This window comes from Hibiscus syriacus, unplaced genomic scaffold, assembly GCF_006381635.1.
Source record: "Hibiscus syriacus cultivar Baekdansim isolate YM2019G1 unplaced genomic scaffold, ASM638163v2 tig00111208_pilon, whole genome shotgun sequence".
NCBI classification, from domain to species: domain Eukaryota; kingdom Viridiplantae; phylum Streptophyta; class Magnoliopsida; order Malvales; family Malvaceae; genus Hibiscus; species Hibiscus syriacus.
Window position 1 is genome coordinate 318,518 of NW_024063020.1, and position 19,519 is coordinate 338,036.

Sequence of the window (19,519 nt, forward strand, 5' to 3'; positions counted from 1 at the left end):
TCTGTCTTAATGGGTTATTCATCAACTCAAAAGGGTTATCTACTTTTTGATCTTCATACAAAGTGCTTTTTTGTCAATCGTGATGTGGTCTTTCATGAGACTATGTTTTCTTTTGCCTTTCCAATCAACAAGTCTTCTTATTTTTTCCCTGCTCAGCCTATTGTTGAAGATTCTGATTTTCTTACTCTTGATATCTCTACATCATCTCCTCCAGTACATTTTTCCCTAGTATGTCTCCTCCTCCTTCTTTTTCTTCTTCTTCTTCTTCTTCTTCTTCTTCTTCTTCATCTGCATTTCCTCAAGTCTCAACTAGTCCTCCTAGTTCACCTCTTCAGCCTCAAAATTAGTTTCCACCTCAAATAAGATCTACTAGGGTTGTTAAACCTCCTAATTGACTATATGACTATGCTCAATCATACCAATCTTTATCTCTTCCAAGTAAGTATCCTATTTCCAATTTCAATTTTTTTTCATTTACCTTCAAAAACTCAGAGTTTCTCATCCTCCAATTCTCATTTACTTGAGCCTAAAACCTATATTGAAGCCATTACCAACCCTTTGTGGATCCAAGCCATGAAGAAAGAGATTGATGCCTTGGAATAAAATAACACTTGGTTTGTAGTTACTCTGCCTTCAGGGAAAGTTCCAATACGATGCAAATGGGTGTACATAATTAAGTACAAGGCTAATGGAGATGTTGAGCGTTTCAAAGCTCTCCTTGTTGCTAAAGGGATCAATCAAAGAGACAGAGTTGATCTTGTGGATACCTTCTCCCCGGTTGCTAAGTTAGTCACTGTTTGAACTGTTCTTGCTCTTGCCTCTATTTTTTCCTAGCCTCTTTATTAAATGGATGTATACAATGCATTTTTGCAAGGTGACTTAGTTGAAGAAGTCTATATGGCACTTCCTGACAGTTTTTACAGCCAATGGGAGTCTAAGGTTTGTAGGTTGCATAAATCACTTTATGGACTAAAACAAGCTTCTTGGAAATGAGACTTGAAGCTAATAAAAGTATTACTTACAACTGGTTACATGTAGAGAAAGTATGATTATTCAATGTTCACAAAAAAGAAAGGGAATAATATAGTTGTCTTGCTGGTTTATGTTGATGACCTTTTAATTACTAGCAGTAATGAAGTAATGATAATGGAACTTAAGCATATTTTGAATGGGAACTTCAAAATGAAGGATCTTGGAGAGTTGAATTATTTTCTAGGATTGGAGTTTCTAAGGTCAAAAGATGGGATTGTGTTGAATCAACGAAAGTATGATTTAGAACTGACTGAAGAAATTAGAACAGGGGGAACTAAACCAGTTGTGACTCCTTTAGAGAAAAACAAGTCTATTTTTTAGAGGCTTATAGGTAGACTGATATATCTTACCCACAAAAGGCCAGATATTGCTTATGCAGTGCATTTTCTAAGTCAGTTTATGCATAAACCAAAGCAATCCCAGCTTGAAGCTACATTAAGAGTGGTAAGATACATTAAGAAAAATCCAGGTCAGGGGATTTTATTAAGTGCAGCAAGTGAATGTAAGTTGTTTGCTTATTGTGATTCTGACTGGGCTTCTTGTCCAATGACTAGAAGATCTATAACATGTTTTTGCATTAAACTTGGAATGTCTTTGATCTCCTGGAAGTCTAAGAAACAAAACACTGTTGCACGCTCTACTGCTGAAGCAGAATATAGAAGCATGGAAGGAACAGCTGCTGAAATAGTATGGTTGAGAGGTTTGCTGGCTGAGTTGGGTTTGAAGAATATGGAAGTAGCTAAGTTGATGTGTGACAGTAAAGCATCCTTGCAGATAGTAGCTAATCCGGTTTTCCACGAGAGAACTAAACATATTGAAATAGATTGTCATTTTCTTAGAGAAAAAATTCAAGAAGGTGTACATCAACATGAGTATCTGGTTTCCAAGTTGGGGACATTTTTTTCAACCACCAACTTGAGGGGGAGTGTAGAAAGTATTAACTAAGTTTAGCTTAGTTGTACAGTTTGTTAGTTTGTTAGCTTATGGTTATTGAGTTAGTTATGACAGTTACTTTGTGTATAAATAGGACTTATTTGATGTATATTGTAAGTTGAGGAATAAAAATAATTTTACCCAAATATCAGGTATTATTTTTAACAGATCTGATACAATATTATAATTGTCTCTTATATTTAGGGATAATTATAATAATGTCCTTTTATATTAATGGTTATCGGGTTAAGGAGTTTTTTTATTAAGGAATTTAATAAGAAATTAATTGAATGCAAGTTCGGCTAGTCAGGTATTTAGTCTGATAAGTTCGTTTGTTCCGTTTATTCTGTAAGTTGCATGATTTATATATTGTCTATAATTACCTCTATGAATGATTTATGTTATCCAATACACTTATATGTTTGTTCTATTTAATTTGTTGTACGTATTTATGGATGTTGCTGGTTTTTTCACATTTTATCATTTTTTAGGATGGAAAAAGATTTAGTTTGTGATATAATATTAAATTTATATTTCATGTATTTATTGTTTTTTAAAAAATAAAATTTATTTTTACGGCTGAAATCATTGACAAGACGCCGCTTATGAGGAAAATCTTAAAAGAAAATGTCTACTTCCAAATGGGACCTTGTGGAATCAATTATCGTGAACGTCTCATTTTCAAGTATTTACGGATGTTGCTGATTTTCTTTACATTTTTTTTAAGGATAGAATAAGACGAGTTCGAGATTTAAGATTAAACTCATAAAATATTAAAATTATATGAGTTAATTTCTAGAATTGAGATTAAACTAATATAAGTCTAAAATTTAAGAGTTAAAATTATATGAGTTACATTTTTTAATACGTTCATATGCTATATTTTGTATAGTTTTTAGGATGATAAGTTTATTTGATTTGATGGATTTTGATTTTATTCGTTTAGTTAGATTTTTTTATTTTGAAATTTTAAGTTTGGGTCGGATTCTCTTTTAAGAGTTAGATTGAATCCGATTCAATTTTAGAATGAAAAATTCAATGGGATCCGACATAATATTACAATTATCTCTATATATTTAGATAATAAATATATATAATTATATTAATATTCTTTTTATATTAATGGTTATTGAGTTAAACAAGTTAATAATATCCACAACATGGGAAATTAGTAACAAATTAAAAAAAATTTGCTCGGCAAAGAGAATATTATTAATTAAACGCCGAATAAGGCAAAATATATGTCTCATTAAAAACCTTCCAAACCTAAATGGATGAAAATAATACAAGCCACCCGAATAGATCAACAAACAAGATAACGAGCAAAACCAGACCAGCTAAACGAATTCAAACCCAAGCCCCAACCAAACTTGATACAAACATACCCCGAAAACGTAAAACAAACCAAGAACAACGGAACCACCCTGACCCTCACAACAGAACACAAAATTAAGAAAGAAAACAAAGATATGGCAGAAAGCAGCCTATAAAACCAGACCTACAAACGACTACAAACAGGAACAATCTGCCAAAACAAGAATGCACCACTCAAAGCAGCCACAAGGTTGTCCTAAATGACTACACCAAAATTAAACATGAGTGCATATAAGACAACCGGACAATCCTACTGAATGAAGATCCAAAGTACACATTACCACCCGAATACAATCGGACTCAAGTATAAAATCTCTCGTGAAGCAGCCACTCAATGCAGCCCAAGTAAGAAATTAATTGACTGCAACTTCTGCTAGTCAGATATTTAGTCTGATACGTTCGTTTGTCCCGTTTATTTTCTATGTTCTTCACATTTTATCAAATTTTTAGGATGGAAGAAGATTAAGTTTGTGATATAAGATTAAATTTATATATCAAGTATTTATGGTTAAAAAAAATTAATTTTACGGCTGAAATTATTGACAAGATAGGGCTGCCGTATAAGGAAAATCTTAAAAGAAAATGTCTACCTCCAAATGGGACGTTGTGGAATCAATTATTTTTAATGACTCGTTAAAGCGTGTGATTAAATAGATAATAAGAAGACGAGGACAGTAAATAACACGACAACAAAAGTGCTGTTGGGTGGGGTAATGCGATATTGAAAATTTAACATGTGTTGTACCTTACCTCCATGAAATTTGGACGTTCATGGACCATACAACCATAGTGTCAGATTTTGTTGCGGTTGCGGTGTCGCGGTTGTGAATGCTGCGGACGTTACGTAACGTGTTGCGGCCATCTCGGGCGTGATCTCTTCCTTAAAAAATCACAATACGTCTAAAATAGTATATTTATACATTTTACAATTATCTTTTAATATACTCTTTTAATATTTTATTTTGAAAATAAAAATTTAATTTCATAGATAAAAATTTATTAAAAACAAATATAAACCATAGAAGTGTTATCACACTGGATAATAGGTAATAACAATTATAATGTTAATGATATAAACAATATCACTAAAATAATATCAAACTTTTTATATTGTAACATAAAAAATGTTCATTTTACATAACTTAGAAAGAAAAAAAATGCATAACTACAAATATAAAAATACATAACTTAGAAAGAAAGAAAAATTATATTGTAGCTGAAATATATGATGATGAACCTGAAAATGAATCATAAAAGTGTTCTCCCATCCTCCTATGAGTTCTATCATCATCATCTCTTCTATTTTGAATCACATTTGTTCTATACAAACCAGAATTATCATCGTAAGGATATATGGATGTACCTTGATGTCCATGAAAAGCAGTAGAATAAATGTGTCCATATTCTGGTTGATACATACCTTCATTATCACCATCATGATCATCACAACCACCATCACCATCGTCGTCATCATCATCATCATAACTTGACAACGATAGTTGAAAGTTTTTCTCATTAGATGGAGTAGGTGAACTGTTCATATATTCACCTTGAGCTTCTTCATCAGTTTCATTAAGTAACTCCTCAAGCAACCATGAGAAATTGTGTTCACTATCAAGTGTAGCATTCTATCTTTCTTCAATCCATGCATTTAATAGGTCATCTTCTTCAAAAATATTTTCAAGAATAATCAGATTAAAACCCATTTCTAATTCTTGTGCACTTTTTCTTTGCATGTATCAGCTTCAACCCATATTATAATGGACATAAACCAATTTTTGAAGTTTTTTATGCTTGAGTATATTTTTCTTCTTTGTATGGATCAAACTAAAAGTACTGAAATTACACTCACAATTTTAAAATGAAGTTGTTTGACTCAAACTTTGACAGCAATGCGTTGAAGTTGCGGTGCACAATTTCCATAATTAATCCACCATTCAGCTACAAAAACATAAATATTAAGATATAATTCATAATGCATTTATACAAATATCTTTATTATCTACAAAACTGTAGAGGCTAAGTTCTTTTTGTTTACCAGGGTTAGTCTTCAAAATTGCAGTTTGAGCTAATGGTGTTCTAAAAGAATCCATTTTGTCTTGATATAACAACAACTAAAAAAATAAATGAATTAGTAGTTTAAACATGATAATTTATGAGTTTTTTCAAACAATTCAAGTATATAAAATACATACCTGGTTAATTGCAAGAATTTGATCATTCAAGTTGGGTTCTATCCTCTATATGACATTTCTAACTCTATTTAGAGTTTCACGAATCACTTCACTTGTGGAATTGCATCCGTATAGAAATTGTGGAATTAGAAAATATCCTACATAAAAAATAGTATAATAAATATCTAAACAATATATCACAATTTAAATTTAAAAGTTTTATAATGTACCAGCAAAATGTAAATCATTATGAAGTTGTTTACTCCATCGTCTATCAATTATATTCCAATATAATAATAAATAAACATATAATTATGATACTTAATGTTAATATAAAAATTTAATTTAAAATTAATCACATTAATTTTAGATATGAGAAAAATTCAATTTAAATTTAAATTAATTTAATTTTAAAATAATGTTAATAAATAATCTAATTAATTCAAATTTAAGTAACTAATTTTAAACATAACTATTACGATATTATTAATGATATATATTTATAATCCAATTTTAAGAATTAAATTAGAACAATTCATCTATGTAATTTTATATTTCAGATAATTTAAAGTTTGTTGCGGCGTTACGGTGTAATTTATAGCGTGTTGCGGTGTTACGTAACGGTGTTTTACCACAACAATAGTGATGCGGTTCCCTTATTGCGTTGCGCCGGTATTGCGTCTCGGTAACCTTCAAAAAGGTTACGATGTGGGCGTTACGCTGCGTTGCGGCCGCTATTTAATACTATTCATACACCGCTATAAATTGGCATGGAAAACTAAACCAACAACAGATCACAACACACAATCTGCTAATCATGAAAACCACAAGTGCTTCTGTATTTCTTCTTTTCGTCCTGTTTGGCCTGGCCAACGCTGCAAACAATGCCGTGCTGGATGCTAACGGTGAAGAGGTCGTCACGGGCGTCCCATATTATGTAGTGTCGGGGATAATTGGCGCTGGTGGTGGAGGGCTTGCCATAGGCAGGGAGAAAGGTAGACCATGCCCGGAAATAGTCGTTCAGAGACCATTCGATGTGGACTATGGTAACCCCGTGATAATTTCTAATGCGGACCCCAACGATGATGTTGTCCGTGTGTCCTCCGACGTAAACTTGAAGTTCGTTGGACCAATAGACACAGTCTGCCAAACAACAAGGGTGTGGAAGGTTCAACATCGCGACGACTCAACCGGAAAAAGGTTTGTAGAACTAGGTGGGGAGGAAGGAAACCCTGGTTGCGACACAAAAAAGAGTTGGTTTAAAATAGAGGAGACCGGCGGGGAACGTATGTACAAATTTAAGTACTGCCCTTCGGTATGTGGTTCATCCGCAACTGCTTGTAACGAAATTGAGAAAGCTTCGGCTAAGGATGGACAAATTCGTTTGGCTATATCCGATGGCGAAAGGAAGGCATGGCCATGGGTTTTTATCAAAGCAAACGAACCACGTACTAGAATCCGACAAGTTGTTCGTGCTTAATAGAAAGCCATCCTTGTGCATCAACTAATTACAACTGTAATAGTAGTATTAGCTTTAAGTGAATAAAGGGCCACTGCTTAAATCTGAGAGAGCTTATCATTAAAGTTGCCTTGTTAGAGGCAGAATGCTCATGCTTACAGGGTTTGCCTCTCAGGGCCCTGCTTTGTACTCTTTTCAGCTTATTGAGTAAAACTTTTGCCTTGTTAGAGGAAGCAGCATGCTCATTCTTACAGGTTTGCCTCTCAGGGCCCTGCTTTGTACTCTTTTCAGCTTACTGAATAAAACTTTGTGGTTAATTACTACTTGCTGCTACTGATTCTAGTATTAGACTCATTAGTTGGGTAACTTGTTTGGTTATTTTTAGCATCTAGTTCGATCACATGTGTGGTACACAAAATAAATGAGAATTAGATGAAAATGAACCAAAAAAAACTTAGAAAACTGAAAGAAGAGCTTGATAATGCATACGAAAATTATGTTGAGAGATGTTATAAAACTTATGTCTTCGATTAAATAATAAATTAATTGAATAAAATTTATGCTCTTTATAATAAGTCGTGTCACTTGGTGAATAGATCAATTATTAATAATAAGTTGCATTCATTCAATTATATCAATTAGCTTTTCAACAAATCTTTTCATCAAATGGTCTTAACTCTTCATCAAAAGGTCATAACTTTTTTATTAATTTCCTCTTCTATACATAGGCTAGTTAAGGCATAAATCTTTGTGACATTTTTCACAACCCTGAATAGGAAATCACTTAAAAATTCCTTCCAGATTCGTTCTGTCCGGAGATAGAGAAAAAGAAGATTGTGTTCGATTGTTCACTTGAATTGTGTTTATTGTTGTGATCGTCTGTTGTTTTATCTTGGAAGACCGACGTCCAACGTTACTCAAATCACCGAGGAGTGGACGAATCTATCTAATGTGATGAGTGCTGACAGCTATCGTTTTGATGTCAAAATAAATTCATTCTTCTCAATTAATAAATAAAGGAAATACGTAGTAAAGAGAAGTAAGGGTCAATCCACAGAGACTTAGAAAATTTCAAATTTCTGTTTGAATTGCTTATACCAAGCGTTATGCAGTAGATAAAAGGGGTTTTCATAAAAATGATTAAATAATAAAAAGAAATTTAAAGTAAAAATAAAGAAAATAAAGAATGTAACATTGAAAATGAATATGGTAAAAAACAACCTCAAGCCTCGCTTTAACTCAATTACCTTCGGATCATCGAATTAGATTTTCCCTTAGGGATTTACGTCGGTTACTTTGTCTATAAGGGCAATTCTCGTGACTCTTCTTTGTATACTGAATACCTAAGGCAATCTTTGATTCCGGCTTTGAAAATTGATTTGATCAACGTCAATTGTCGTAGATCAATAACCGTTTAAGTAAATGAAGACCGACTCGGATTGTTGTTTCAATAACTACTAATTCTGATCTCAATTCCCTCTTGGCAAGACAATCTCGCCAAGTGTGTTCCCAAGAAGTCGAATGTGCTTTCAATAAGCCGATCCTTTCTCCCACACATTTAATCGCAACAACATTCTGACCAAAGTCAATCTTTGATTTTGAAAACTGTTTTTAATTTTGAAAAATAAGCGCAGATATTGAGAGAGGTATTCTGAAGTTATTAAGTGATTTTCAATTCTCACATTGGAATTGAGTATCGCTTCAGCTCTCGGCTTATGAGAAAATTAGCTAAGCATGACAAAAGTCATACTTAGAATATTTAAAAACAAAACTTAAAATAAAAGAAAAATGAAAACTTAAAAAATAAAAGAGAGAACTTTTATAAAACTAGAAAGAAGAAAAAGAATAAATTCTGAGTTGTGTTTTTAGGCTTACCCCAAAAGGTATTTATAGCCTCTAAAAACCTAAATTAAAATAAAAATAATCCTAAAGATAATTACAAATGTTTTCTAAATTCAAACTTTAAAATTTAAAAATAAGTCTCTTAAGATATCTTTGCCCGTCCACCTTCCAGAAAGTGCTGACTAGATCTTCTAGAAAATTGATGTTGACTGAACCTTCTAGAAAATACCATGTCAGACTGTGTCATGCCCGGAGTCATGTCCATGTCTCCAGCTGTAAAAAAAATAATAAAAAAACAGAATACACTCGTTTTACTACTAATTCTGGAAAGTAAGACCTACATGAAAATAAGCATAACACAACCAGATCAGCAACAATAAATCAATAAGATCGAAGAATTAACAAGCAAATATTATCGATTGAGAACACTCACCAATTTTTCCCTCACTTATCTTATGTTTGTCCTCAAGTATTATATAATCAAAACAATCAAAACTTATATTTACCTTTCTTTGTCAAGTTTTACAATCAAGGAATCAAGGTAGAGGCCACAATAATTATTCAAGTCGAGACACCAATCAATTGAACATAACCAATAGAACAAGTTATTTGCAATTGTAACATCATTTCATCCATTAATCTCAATGCCCATAACTCAACACCTTACCGGAATTCACTCTAACCACTCAATGTGTTTGGGGTATAGAAACGCTCAATGTCAGAATCGACACGATATTACCATAAGCTTGCAAGTAAATCAAATCTCCACTACTAATAAGAACAAGATGCATAAATCAAAGGGTCTTTTATTGGTTGTAACGGGGCTTAAGTAAAGGTGGGAATAAGGCTAAATATTCAAGACAAGGAACTACAAATAATGAATAATACTCCATCAATCGACTAAGTACAACAAGATAAAAGACACAATACCATCAAACAACACATTTCCTTTCGAATTGAATTTGATTTTTCCACACTTATGTTGTTGCTTTGTTTTTCCATTTTTTTCTCATGTGTCTTTCTGTTTTCTTTTATTTTTTTCTTTTTGAAATATTATTTTTCCATTTTTTTCTCGAAAAAAAGAAAGAATAGCCATTTTTTATTTTTTTTTCTCTCTTTTGCACATCGTACAAAAAAAATTCCTCTGTTCATGGAGCATACATCGGATAAATTGTTCACTTATCCTAAAAAGGTAGAAAAGAGGGAAAAAATAACAAGACTCAGGTTTATAAATGTGGTGAAAACAAAGAATGGAAATAGGATTAAGAGTTGTTAACTAGGGGAAAATGCATGGGTAGGCAATATTAGTGGGGAAAACGGAGTGGTTAATCCTAAAGTGCCCAAATCATTTTTAAGTATCATGTTCATGTGTAATCTCGACTGTATTTAAAATGCAGGTTCTATAATACCAATGTCAAATTTGACACACTCATTCTAACAAAATGAGAGCAAAATGATATGCTCGTAAAGACTCAAATCTCACCAAATTGTTTTCATGCATTGAGCTAAGCACATTTCAACCAACAAAATCATGAAGTATCACAAGAAATCTAACTCGATCACAATTCATACAATTCACTATCAAGAATATCCTAACCTAAACCATTATGTGTTCCCAAACAATCATGGCATTCCAAAAATATTCAACAAGACATAAAATTCAATGAAATTTTTTGCAAATCCAATCAACACATTTTAGCATCAAAACATAGAAATCAGCAAAGGGAAATTCAACCTAGACTCTACTCTTCCTCACTTAAAGTGTTTTGCCCCAAAACGTAAAATCAAATTAAAAAATAAGGAATAGAGTACTCCCTGTATTTACAGTCGACTGTGGCCACAGCAACGACCACAAGGGGAGGCACTAGACGGTGAAGTGGGCTGCTCGGGTTGATGTCGTGAACTAAAAACATCATTAGGTGTGCGGTAGGTGGAAAACCGACATCGAAATCCTCTGTAAAATCATAAACTTGAAGGTACATTAGTAATGGTTGAATAGAAATAGGTTTGAAATTTTCCTCAAGATTATGGTAAGAGGCCGCCGAATGCATTGATCAAAACTGGAAATCTGATGGGTGTGGATGAGAGGAAGAAGTGGACACGGTTGCCATGGACTAGAAGGAAAATGATGGAGAGCATGGCAGAGATGGATGATGAACAGTGCTCAGCCTGATGGGTACGAACGTCAAATGGTACAAAGCGCGTGGAGAGTTTGGCACGTGGCCTCGGGCTCGCGTCGGGCGAGGAGTAGGTTGCAGTGGTTACGGGTCGAAATCGCTGGGCACTTCAACAAAATCTGGAGCATTGAATCGATGACGTCCACTGAGGACGGTTGGTGGCAGTGATGCTTTATTTTTCTACTAGTGTCATGTGCAGACCATTATGGAGAGGAACGACCGGGAAAGAGAATGACGGAGTGTTTGAATAACACGATGGGAAGTGATGGCAAGGTTGGCGATGGGTAGAGGAAGGAGGCGAAGGGTATGGTTTGGGGAAGATGAAGGAGTTGGGAGTTTGGATTTTTTTTATGTTTAAAAGGGCACGTGGGTTGGTATTTTAATTTGGGTGAATTTGGGGTAAAAAGAAATTAAAACAAGGGATAACTGATAGGGTAGGGTGTAGGTGTTTTAGTTAAAATAAAAGAGAAAAGAAATGGTTTTAAAATTTAAAAAGTGAAGATATGGAAAAGATGGTGGGGTCACGTGAAAGGAAAAAAAAGAAGGGGAGAGGCATATACGGCGGCAGAATGGTATGTTTGGGTTTAGCTAATGTGCACCGACCAATTTAAGGGGAATGCTAACGTGTGTCGTTTTTAATGAAATTGTGCGTACGACACTGGACCAAATTTTTCCATTTTTCTGTGCGATTTCTACTGCTCTTGAGGTATGAATTTGTCACTGTTTAAATAAAAATTTCACAAATTTTCTTTGTTTAAGCTCGATTGAAAACATTTGGTTCCTGAAAAATAAAATGAAATAATTAAATTAGACTTCCTTAACCAAAATAAAATAAAATTGAATAAAAATGCAACAGAATTAAAAATAATGGGTTGCCTCCCATGAAGCGCTTTTGTTTAACGTTGTTAGCTTGACGACTCGGTTCAGACTACAGGTTCTAAGAGAAATGCTTCATCCACTTCAAACGTTTTTTCCAACTAAAACTTCCTTATGAGAAATTCTACGATCGTATAATTCTTTTATTTTATCCTTGTAAAATTCGACATTCTCATAGGTTATTCTTCGGATCTTTTTTATCTTTGAAAGTTTATCTGAAATAACCGGTGAAGTAGCATTTTCTCCTAAAATGACACTCTTTAAGTTTTTCGGCATTTGTTTTATTTCTATCTCAGGTGCCTGCAAAACAAAAGGCATAAATTTAGATTTAGAAAGAATCAATTTTAAATACGCACAATCTGAATATATTTTTCAATTTCCTGATTTCCCCATCATGATCTTCTAACTGCCTGCATAGATCAAAAGAAAAATTAGTTTCTACAAACTCATTTTCCAAAGGATCAATAATACCAACATAATTTATTCTCTCCACTTTGTCTGGGTGTTTCATTTCTTATTCACATCAAATTTAACGATCTCATCATTAAACTCCATGGTTAAAGTCTCACTTCTTATGTCAATCTTTGTGTGCGTAGTACTTAGAAAGGGACGCCCAATAGAATTTCGAAAGAAGTGTTGGTGTGATCATTCTCCATGTCAATTACATAAAAATCAGCGGGAAATATTAAACTATTTACCTCCACCAACACATTAATAGAGAGAGGCATCACATTAATAGAGGTAAATAGAGAGAGGCATCACATTAATCGGTAAGATGAATTGGTATTTTTGTATCCTTCAAGGGTTCATTAGTGATCATATTATAAATAGAGAGAGGCATCACATTAATAGAGGTGCCAAGATCATACATGGCTTACTTTATCCCAACTTTACCAATTTTACAAGGTATTGTGAACATACCATGGTCTTTTAGTTTTAGAGGCAACTTTTGTTTGAATACAGCTGAGACATGTTCTCCCAGATTTACCTTGTCGTTCCTGGTAAGTTTCCTCTTTATTGTACAAAGATCCTTTAGAAATCGGTCATATCTTGGAACCTTTCAGATAACCTCAAGGAGAGGTATATTGATTTCCACCTTCCAAAATATGTCTAATATTTTCTTTTCCTCAGTTTGTTTATCCCTTTTTACTAACCTCGATGGAAAATGCGTTGGATCCATTTGTACTTCGTCATTCTTCTTCTGGGATCCTGAATCAACAATCTTCTTCCCTTTCAGGATAGCTTCATCTTTTTTTAACAGGTGGCGCGACTACTGTACCACTCTGAAGAGTGATGGCATTGACATTCTCCCTTGGATTTACCTCTGTTTGAGACAAAAGTTTACCTTATGATTCCAAGTGTCCTACGGTTTGAGCCAGTTGGCTCATCTGATTGTCCATCTCTTGTAAGTGGGCTTTAGTAAGAATCTGGAATTTTTCCTGGAAAAGAGCTAATCTTTCAATAATTGACTCTAACGATGTCTTCTACGGCTGTGGGGGTAGTAGAGGTGGCCTTGGTTGATAAGCTTGATTTGGCCTGAGTTTTGGGCGTAACTGAAATTTGGATGCTTCATATATCATGGGTTGTAAGTATTGTCGTAGAGATTATAAGCCCTCTGGAGAGATCCTGGAAAGTTCCCCACTGCATTAACTTGAGCTGTTGTGTCATCTTGAATCAGTGGACAACCGTCTGTTGGATGATCAGGTAATGCACATATTCCACATAATCTGTTGGGACCTATCTTTCTTGCAACAAGAGAGTTGACTACTTCAGTTAATTTATCTATCTTATTTTCTGAAGAAGATGAACTTATCTCATAAACCCTTCGAGGAGGTTCATTAGTTCGTCAGAACTGTTGGGAATTTGTGGCCATTGTTGAAATTAAATCCCTAACCTCAATAAGAGTCATGTTCACCGAAGCTCCTCCGCTGGCATATCGATCATCTTCATTTCCAAGGGAGTTAATCCATCATAAAAATATTGAATGAGTGTTTCTTTAGTTAACCCCTGTTGTGGGAGACTATCATATAATTTTTTTAAATCTCTCCCAATATTCATAGAGTGACTGTCCATCAAGTTGCTTGATTCTAAGTATTCTTCTTTTTAACTCTCTTGCATTCACCGCAGGGAAAAACCTATCAACAAAAAGGCGAGTTATTTGAACCCATATAATAATAGAATTTTGGGGTAAAGGAAAATTTATATGTTTGATTTGATCCTCAGTTACTCCCTGTGGTCTCATTCTGGAGCAGACCATGTGAAATTCTGTGAGATTTTTATGTGGATTCTCGTTTGGCAATCCACGGAAGGTAGGGAGGAGATGAATAAGGCTAGTTTTTAACTGGTATGGAGTTTCATCTTGGGGAAATCAATGCACAAAGGCTCTTGTTCATTAGGTGCCACGACTAACTCTCTAATAGTGGGATCGACCATCGGATCTGGTTCTAAGTTAACAGATTCAATTGAACTCGGTTCTGGATTTGATTCTGAGTCTAATTGTTATCTCATTCTTTCCCGAAGTGTTTGTACGTCTAGCTTCAATTTATGGGTCGTACTCCACTAATTCGCCTGGGTTTGTATTGGTCATAAATCAAAAGCAAACAAAAATTAGTAACTTTGGTGAAGTCCCTCGCAATGGCGCTAATTCGACAACTGCCATTTTGATGTCAAAATAAATTCCTTCTTCTCAATTAATAAATAAAGGAAATACATAGTAAAGATAAGAAAGAGTCGATCCTCAGGGACTTAGAAAATTCCAAATTTCTGTTTGAATTGCTTATACATGCATTATGTAGTAGAAAAAATGGAGTTTTGGTAAAAAGGATTAAATAATAAAAATCAATTTAAAGTAAAAATAAAGAAAATAAAGAATGTAACGTTGAAAATGAATATGGTAAAAAAACAACATCAAGCCTCGCTTTGATTCAATTTTCTTCGGATCATTGAATTAGATTTTCCCTTCGGGATTCACGTCGGTTACTTTGTCTATAAAGGCAATTCGCATGACTCTTCTTTGTATACCAAATACCCAAGGTAATTTTTTATTTCGGCTTCGAAAATTGATCTAATCAACATCAATCGTCATAGATCAATAACCGTTTAAGTTTGTGAAGACCAATTCGGATTGTTGTTTCAATAACTACTAATTTTGATCTCAAATCCCTCTTGGCAAGGCAATCTCACCAAGTGTGTTGCTAGGAAGCCGAATTTTCTTTCAATAAGCCGATCATTCCTCCCACACATTTAATCGCAACAACATCTTAACCAAAGTTAATCTTTGATTTTGAAAATTGTTTTGATTTTTGAAAAAAATAAGCGTAGAGATTGAGAAAGATATTCCGAAGTTATTAAGGTGCTTTTCAATTCTCACGTTGAAATTAAATCATCACTTCAGCTCTTGGCTTATGAGAAAATTAGCTAAGCATGACAAAAGTAATACTTAGCCTATTTAAAAAACAAAACTTAAAATAAAAGAAAAATGAAAACTTAAAAAATAAAAGAGAGAACGTTTATAAAACTAGAAAGAAAAGAAGAATAAATTTTGAGTTGTGTATTTAGGCTTACCCCAAAAGGGTATTTATAGCCTCTAAAAACTAGAGATAAACATAGAAATTAAGATAAAAATAATTATAAAGATAAATACAAATGTTTTCTAAATTCAAACTTTAAAATTTAAAAATAAGTCTCGTAAGATATCTTTTACCCGTCCACCTTCCAGAAGGCGTTGACTAGATCTTCTAAAAAACTGTTTCTGACTGGACCTTCTAGAAACTACCACTTCAGACCGTGTCATGCCCAGAGTCGTGGCCATGTCTCCAGCCGTAAACAAATAATAAAAAAATGCAGAATTTACCCATTTTACTACTAATTCTAGAAAGTAAGACCCTGCACAAAAATTAGCATAACACAACCAAATCAACATCAATAAATCCATAAGATCGAAAAAATAACGAGAAAATATTATTGATTCAGAACACTCATCAAGTGCATAATATTTTTCACTATTTTATTGTTAATTACCCCTTTATTTTTCGATTTATGTTGCTGAGTTGGGCGTGTTTTCTGTTATTTTCTATGCAGATCATTGTATTCTAAAAACTATGCTAAAAGGAACGAATTCTACAAATTTTTATTTTTCTGCAATTATGGCAGCACAATTAGGCATGACTTTCTAGCTTGGCGACAAGTCAGCATCTTCTATAAGGTCCAGTTAACATTTTCGTGAAGACATAACACTCAGCTACAAATCCAGATGTGAATTTTGGAATAATCTTTGTTTTTGGGATTTATTTCAAACAATTAAGGGAATTACCTTTTACAATTTATTAGTAATTATCTTTTATCATTTTTAGAAATTATATTTGCATTTATTAGGAATTATCTCTTAGGTTTTTAGGGTTTTTAGGAGACTATAAATATCCCTTGGGTAAGTCTAAAACATATTTCGAATTCTCTTGTTTTTATTTGCTCTTGTTTTCTTTCTTCAATAAAGTTTTTTAACTTTTCTTTTTAGTTTTTTTACTTTCTTGTTTTTATTTTATAATTCTTTTAAAACGCTAAGTATGATTTTTATCATACTCAGTTAAAGTTTTTCATAGCTAAAGGCTGAAGCGATGACTCAATTCCAATCATAAGAATTGAAAAGCACGTAATACCCTTCTGGTTATATTCTCAGTTTTCTGGAATCAAGGATTGGTAATTGACCATCTTTTTAAAATCAAAATCATTTTCTTTTCAAAAAGTACATTTTAGATTGATAGTGTTTTCGATTGAAAGTTGTGAGGAATGATAGGCTTGTAGCACATTTGACTTCTTGGGAACACACTTAGCAGTAGTCTACTATTAGAAACTGAGATCGGATTCAATTCTCTACGAGACACTATCTGAATAGGGTTTTCCCAAAGCTTTTAAATCGAGTTGACGCTAATAAGTATTGTCGCGATTAGTCCACATAAGGACTTTCAATCAAAGATTGTCTTGGATTGTCGGTTCAATTGAGATTAAAACCAAGTTATATGGGTTAGGCCCTATAGACCGTAATTGGCATGAATCCGAAGCTAAGATCTATTTTGATGATCAGTGGAATTTGAGAAAAACGAAAGTTGGAGGCTGATTTTTACAATTAGAATTTCAATTCAATTTTAATTTATTTTATTTATTTTTGATTAAACAAATCTCCTTGTTTTTATTTTCTTTTGCAGTATACGCATAGTCCATAAGAAAGAACCAACTTATCGACAGTTTCATATTCCTTGTGGATCGACCCTTACTCTCTCTATACTATTCTTTATTTAATTTTTATTGAGATTAAGGCTTATTTTATTTGGTAATTAAAACGAAACATTATCAAATTGGCACCATTGCCAGGGATAATGAAAAAATTCTGATTAAGTTGTTTTTTGTTTATAACCAGGAAAAACCCGGGCATATTTGAAGAATTCGACCCGGACATCAAATCAGGAGCTAGAAGAATTCATGGACAATTGCTTCGAGATAAAAAAAAGAGGTGACAAGAGCAATTAAATTCTGAAGAATCCAACACTATCTCCCACGAGGAATTGACTCAATCGATTGAAGCCAAATCGCATGACACCCTCAAAGTTTCACATACGATACCTGACACCCCACCTCAAACCGATCATGCCCCACCTCATGAAAATAACATTGATTGCACAATACCGAAACCACGTCTGATCCAATCATTCGAGAGTTAACCCCAGCCCCGCTTTTCAAATGGCCCATTGTATCGCATTTCCTTAAGGTGGAACTCCTTTTAAAATGAAGACGGGGTTGATTAATCTTCTTCCCATCTTCAATGGTCTTTCTAGTAAAAGTTCGCATAAACATTTGGCAGAATTTCATTTGGTCTTTTCAAGCATGATACCACAAGGAGTTTTTGAAGATCAAATTAAATTAAGAGCTTTCCCATTTTCTTTAGCTGACATTGCTAAATAGTGGTTATTTTACTTACCACTGAATTATATTCATACCTAGAATGATTTAACCCAAAATTTTCTTGATAGGTTTTTCCTAGTAGCAAAAGAAAGCGAATTAAGGCGAAGTGTATTCTAGGAATTAAACAAAAAGATAGGGAATCACTCTACGACTATTAGGAGCGATTAAAAAGCTTTGTTCAAGTTGTTTGCAACACATATTAATTGAGCAAATGCTTCTTCAGTACTTCAATGAAGGGCTTTCTCTTTTAGAGATGAAAATGGTCGATGCAACCAGTGGATGAGCTCTAGTCAATATGATGCCACAAGTAGTAAGGGAATTGATTTTAACGATGGTGGTGAATCAAAACAGTTTTCAAGTGAACCAAATCGACGGGTTCACAAGATAAGTTCTATTTCACTTGAATCTAAAATTGATAAATTAACTGACGTTTTTAATTCCCTTATTGCAGGTAAAAGTGGCGCAGTAAGAGTACATGGTATATGTACAATGCCGATCATCCGACGGAATATGCCTAATGCTACAAGAAGAGGCAAGAGCTCAAATTAATGTTGTGAGCAATTTTTTGGGTCTTCCCCAAAGGAAATATAACCCACACGGCAATACGTACAATCTGGGATGGAGAGACCATCCTAACTTTAGGTATGCACAAAACCTGAGGCCGAATCAAGCCTACCAACTGAGGCCACCTCCACCATAGTCGTATTAGTTGAAAAAATCATCACTTGAATCTATTGTTGAGCGAATGGCCTCATTACAAGAAAAATTTTAGAATCAAACCGAGGCACATTTACAAGAAAATTGAAAAGCAAATCAGCTAATTAGCACATAATATGGGACACCTCGAGTCACAAAGGAAGCTTTTATTCGTAAATCGAGATAAACCCGAGAGAAAATGTGAGCGTAATCACCCTATAAAGTAGGAAAATATTCATACATCCCATAGGGGAGACATACAATCCCAAAGGAAAGAGGAAGAGCAAAAATCGTAAAAAGAGGAAGAAGAAAGTGTCGCTAATTCCCAATAAAAAAACATGAAGATGTAGCATATACAGGCAGAAAGAAAAAGAAAGACGAATGGACTGATGATTCCACTCCATCTTCTTTTGTCGTTCCACAACATTTCCCCTTAATATTGGTAAAAATAGACAAGCAAGCCAATGAGAAAGAGATCTTAGATGTATTCTAGGAGGTAGAAATAAATATTCCACTACTTGAAGTTATCCGGAAGGTTCTGAGGTATACCTGATTCCTTAAAGAATTACACGATGAAAAGAAAGCTTAATAGACACGAGAAAGTTTATTTGGGAGAGAACGTTTCAGTCATTTTTAACGAAAGCTACCGCCCAAGTTGAAGGACAAGGTATGTTCGCCATCCCATGCAAAATCAGTAAGGTTGGAATAAAGAGAGAAATATGTGATTTAGGTGCATCTATTAATGTTATTCTGTTATCCGTTTATAATCTATTCTCTATTGAGCCATTCAAGGATACGCGAGTTACAATACAGTTAGCAGATCGCTCAGTAATTTATCCTGAAGGACTCTGGCAGGATGTTCTATTAAAGGTAACGAGCTTATCTTCCCGATCAATTTTTATTTCATTGACATGGAAAATGACCGAACAAGTACTGCTTCTAAAAATATCATTAGGCGCCCCTTCCTTAGCATGTCACATGTGAAGATCAACATGAGAAGT

General features: G+C 33.9%; 1 protein-coding gene across 1 annotated transcript; it reads left to right on the top strand.

Annotated features, from left to right (window-relative positions):
• Window positions 1-6,313: 6,313 nt before the first annotated feature.
• Window positions 6,314-7,205, top strand: LOC120155833 (21 kDa seed protein-like). The gene has a single exon (XM_039167292.1). It carries the CDS (start codon window positions 6,331-6,333, stop codon window positions 6,991-6,993), a length of 663 nt encoding a protein of 220 aa, XP_039023223.1. The 5' UTR covers window positions 6,314-6,330; the 3' UTR covers window positions 6,994-7,205.
• The last annotated feature ends 12,314 nt before the right edge of the window (window positions 7,206-19,519 follow it).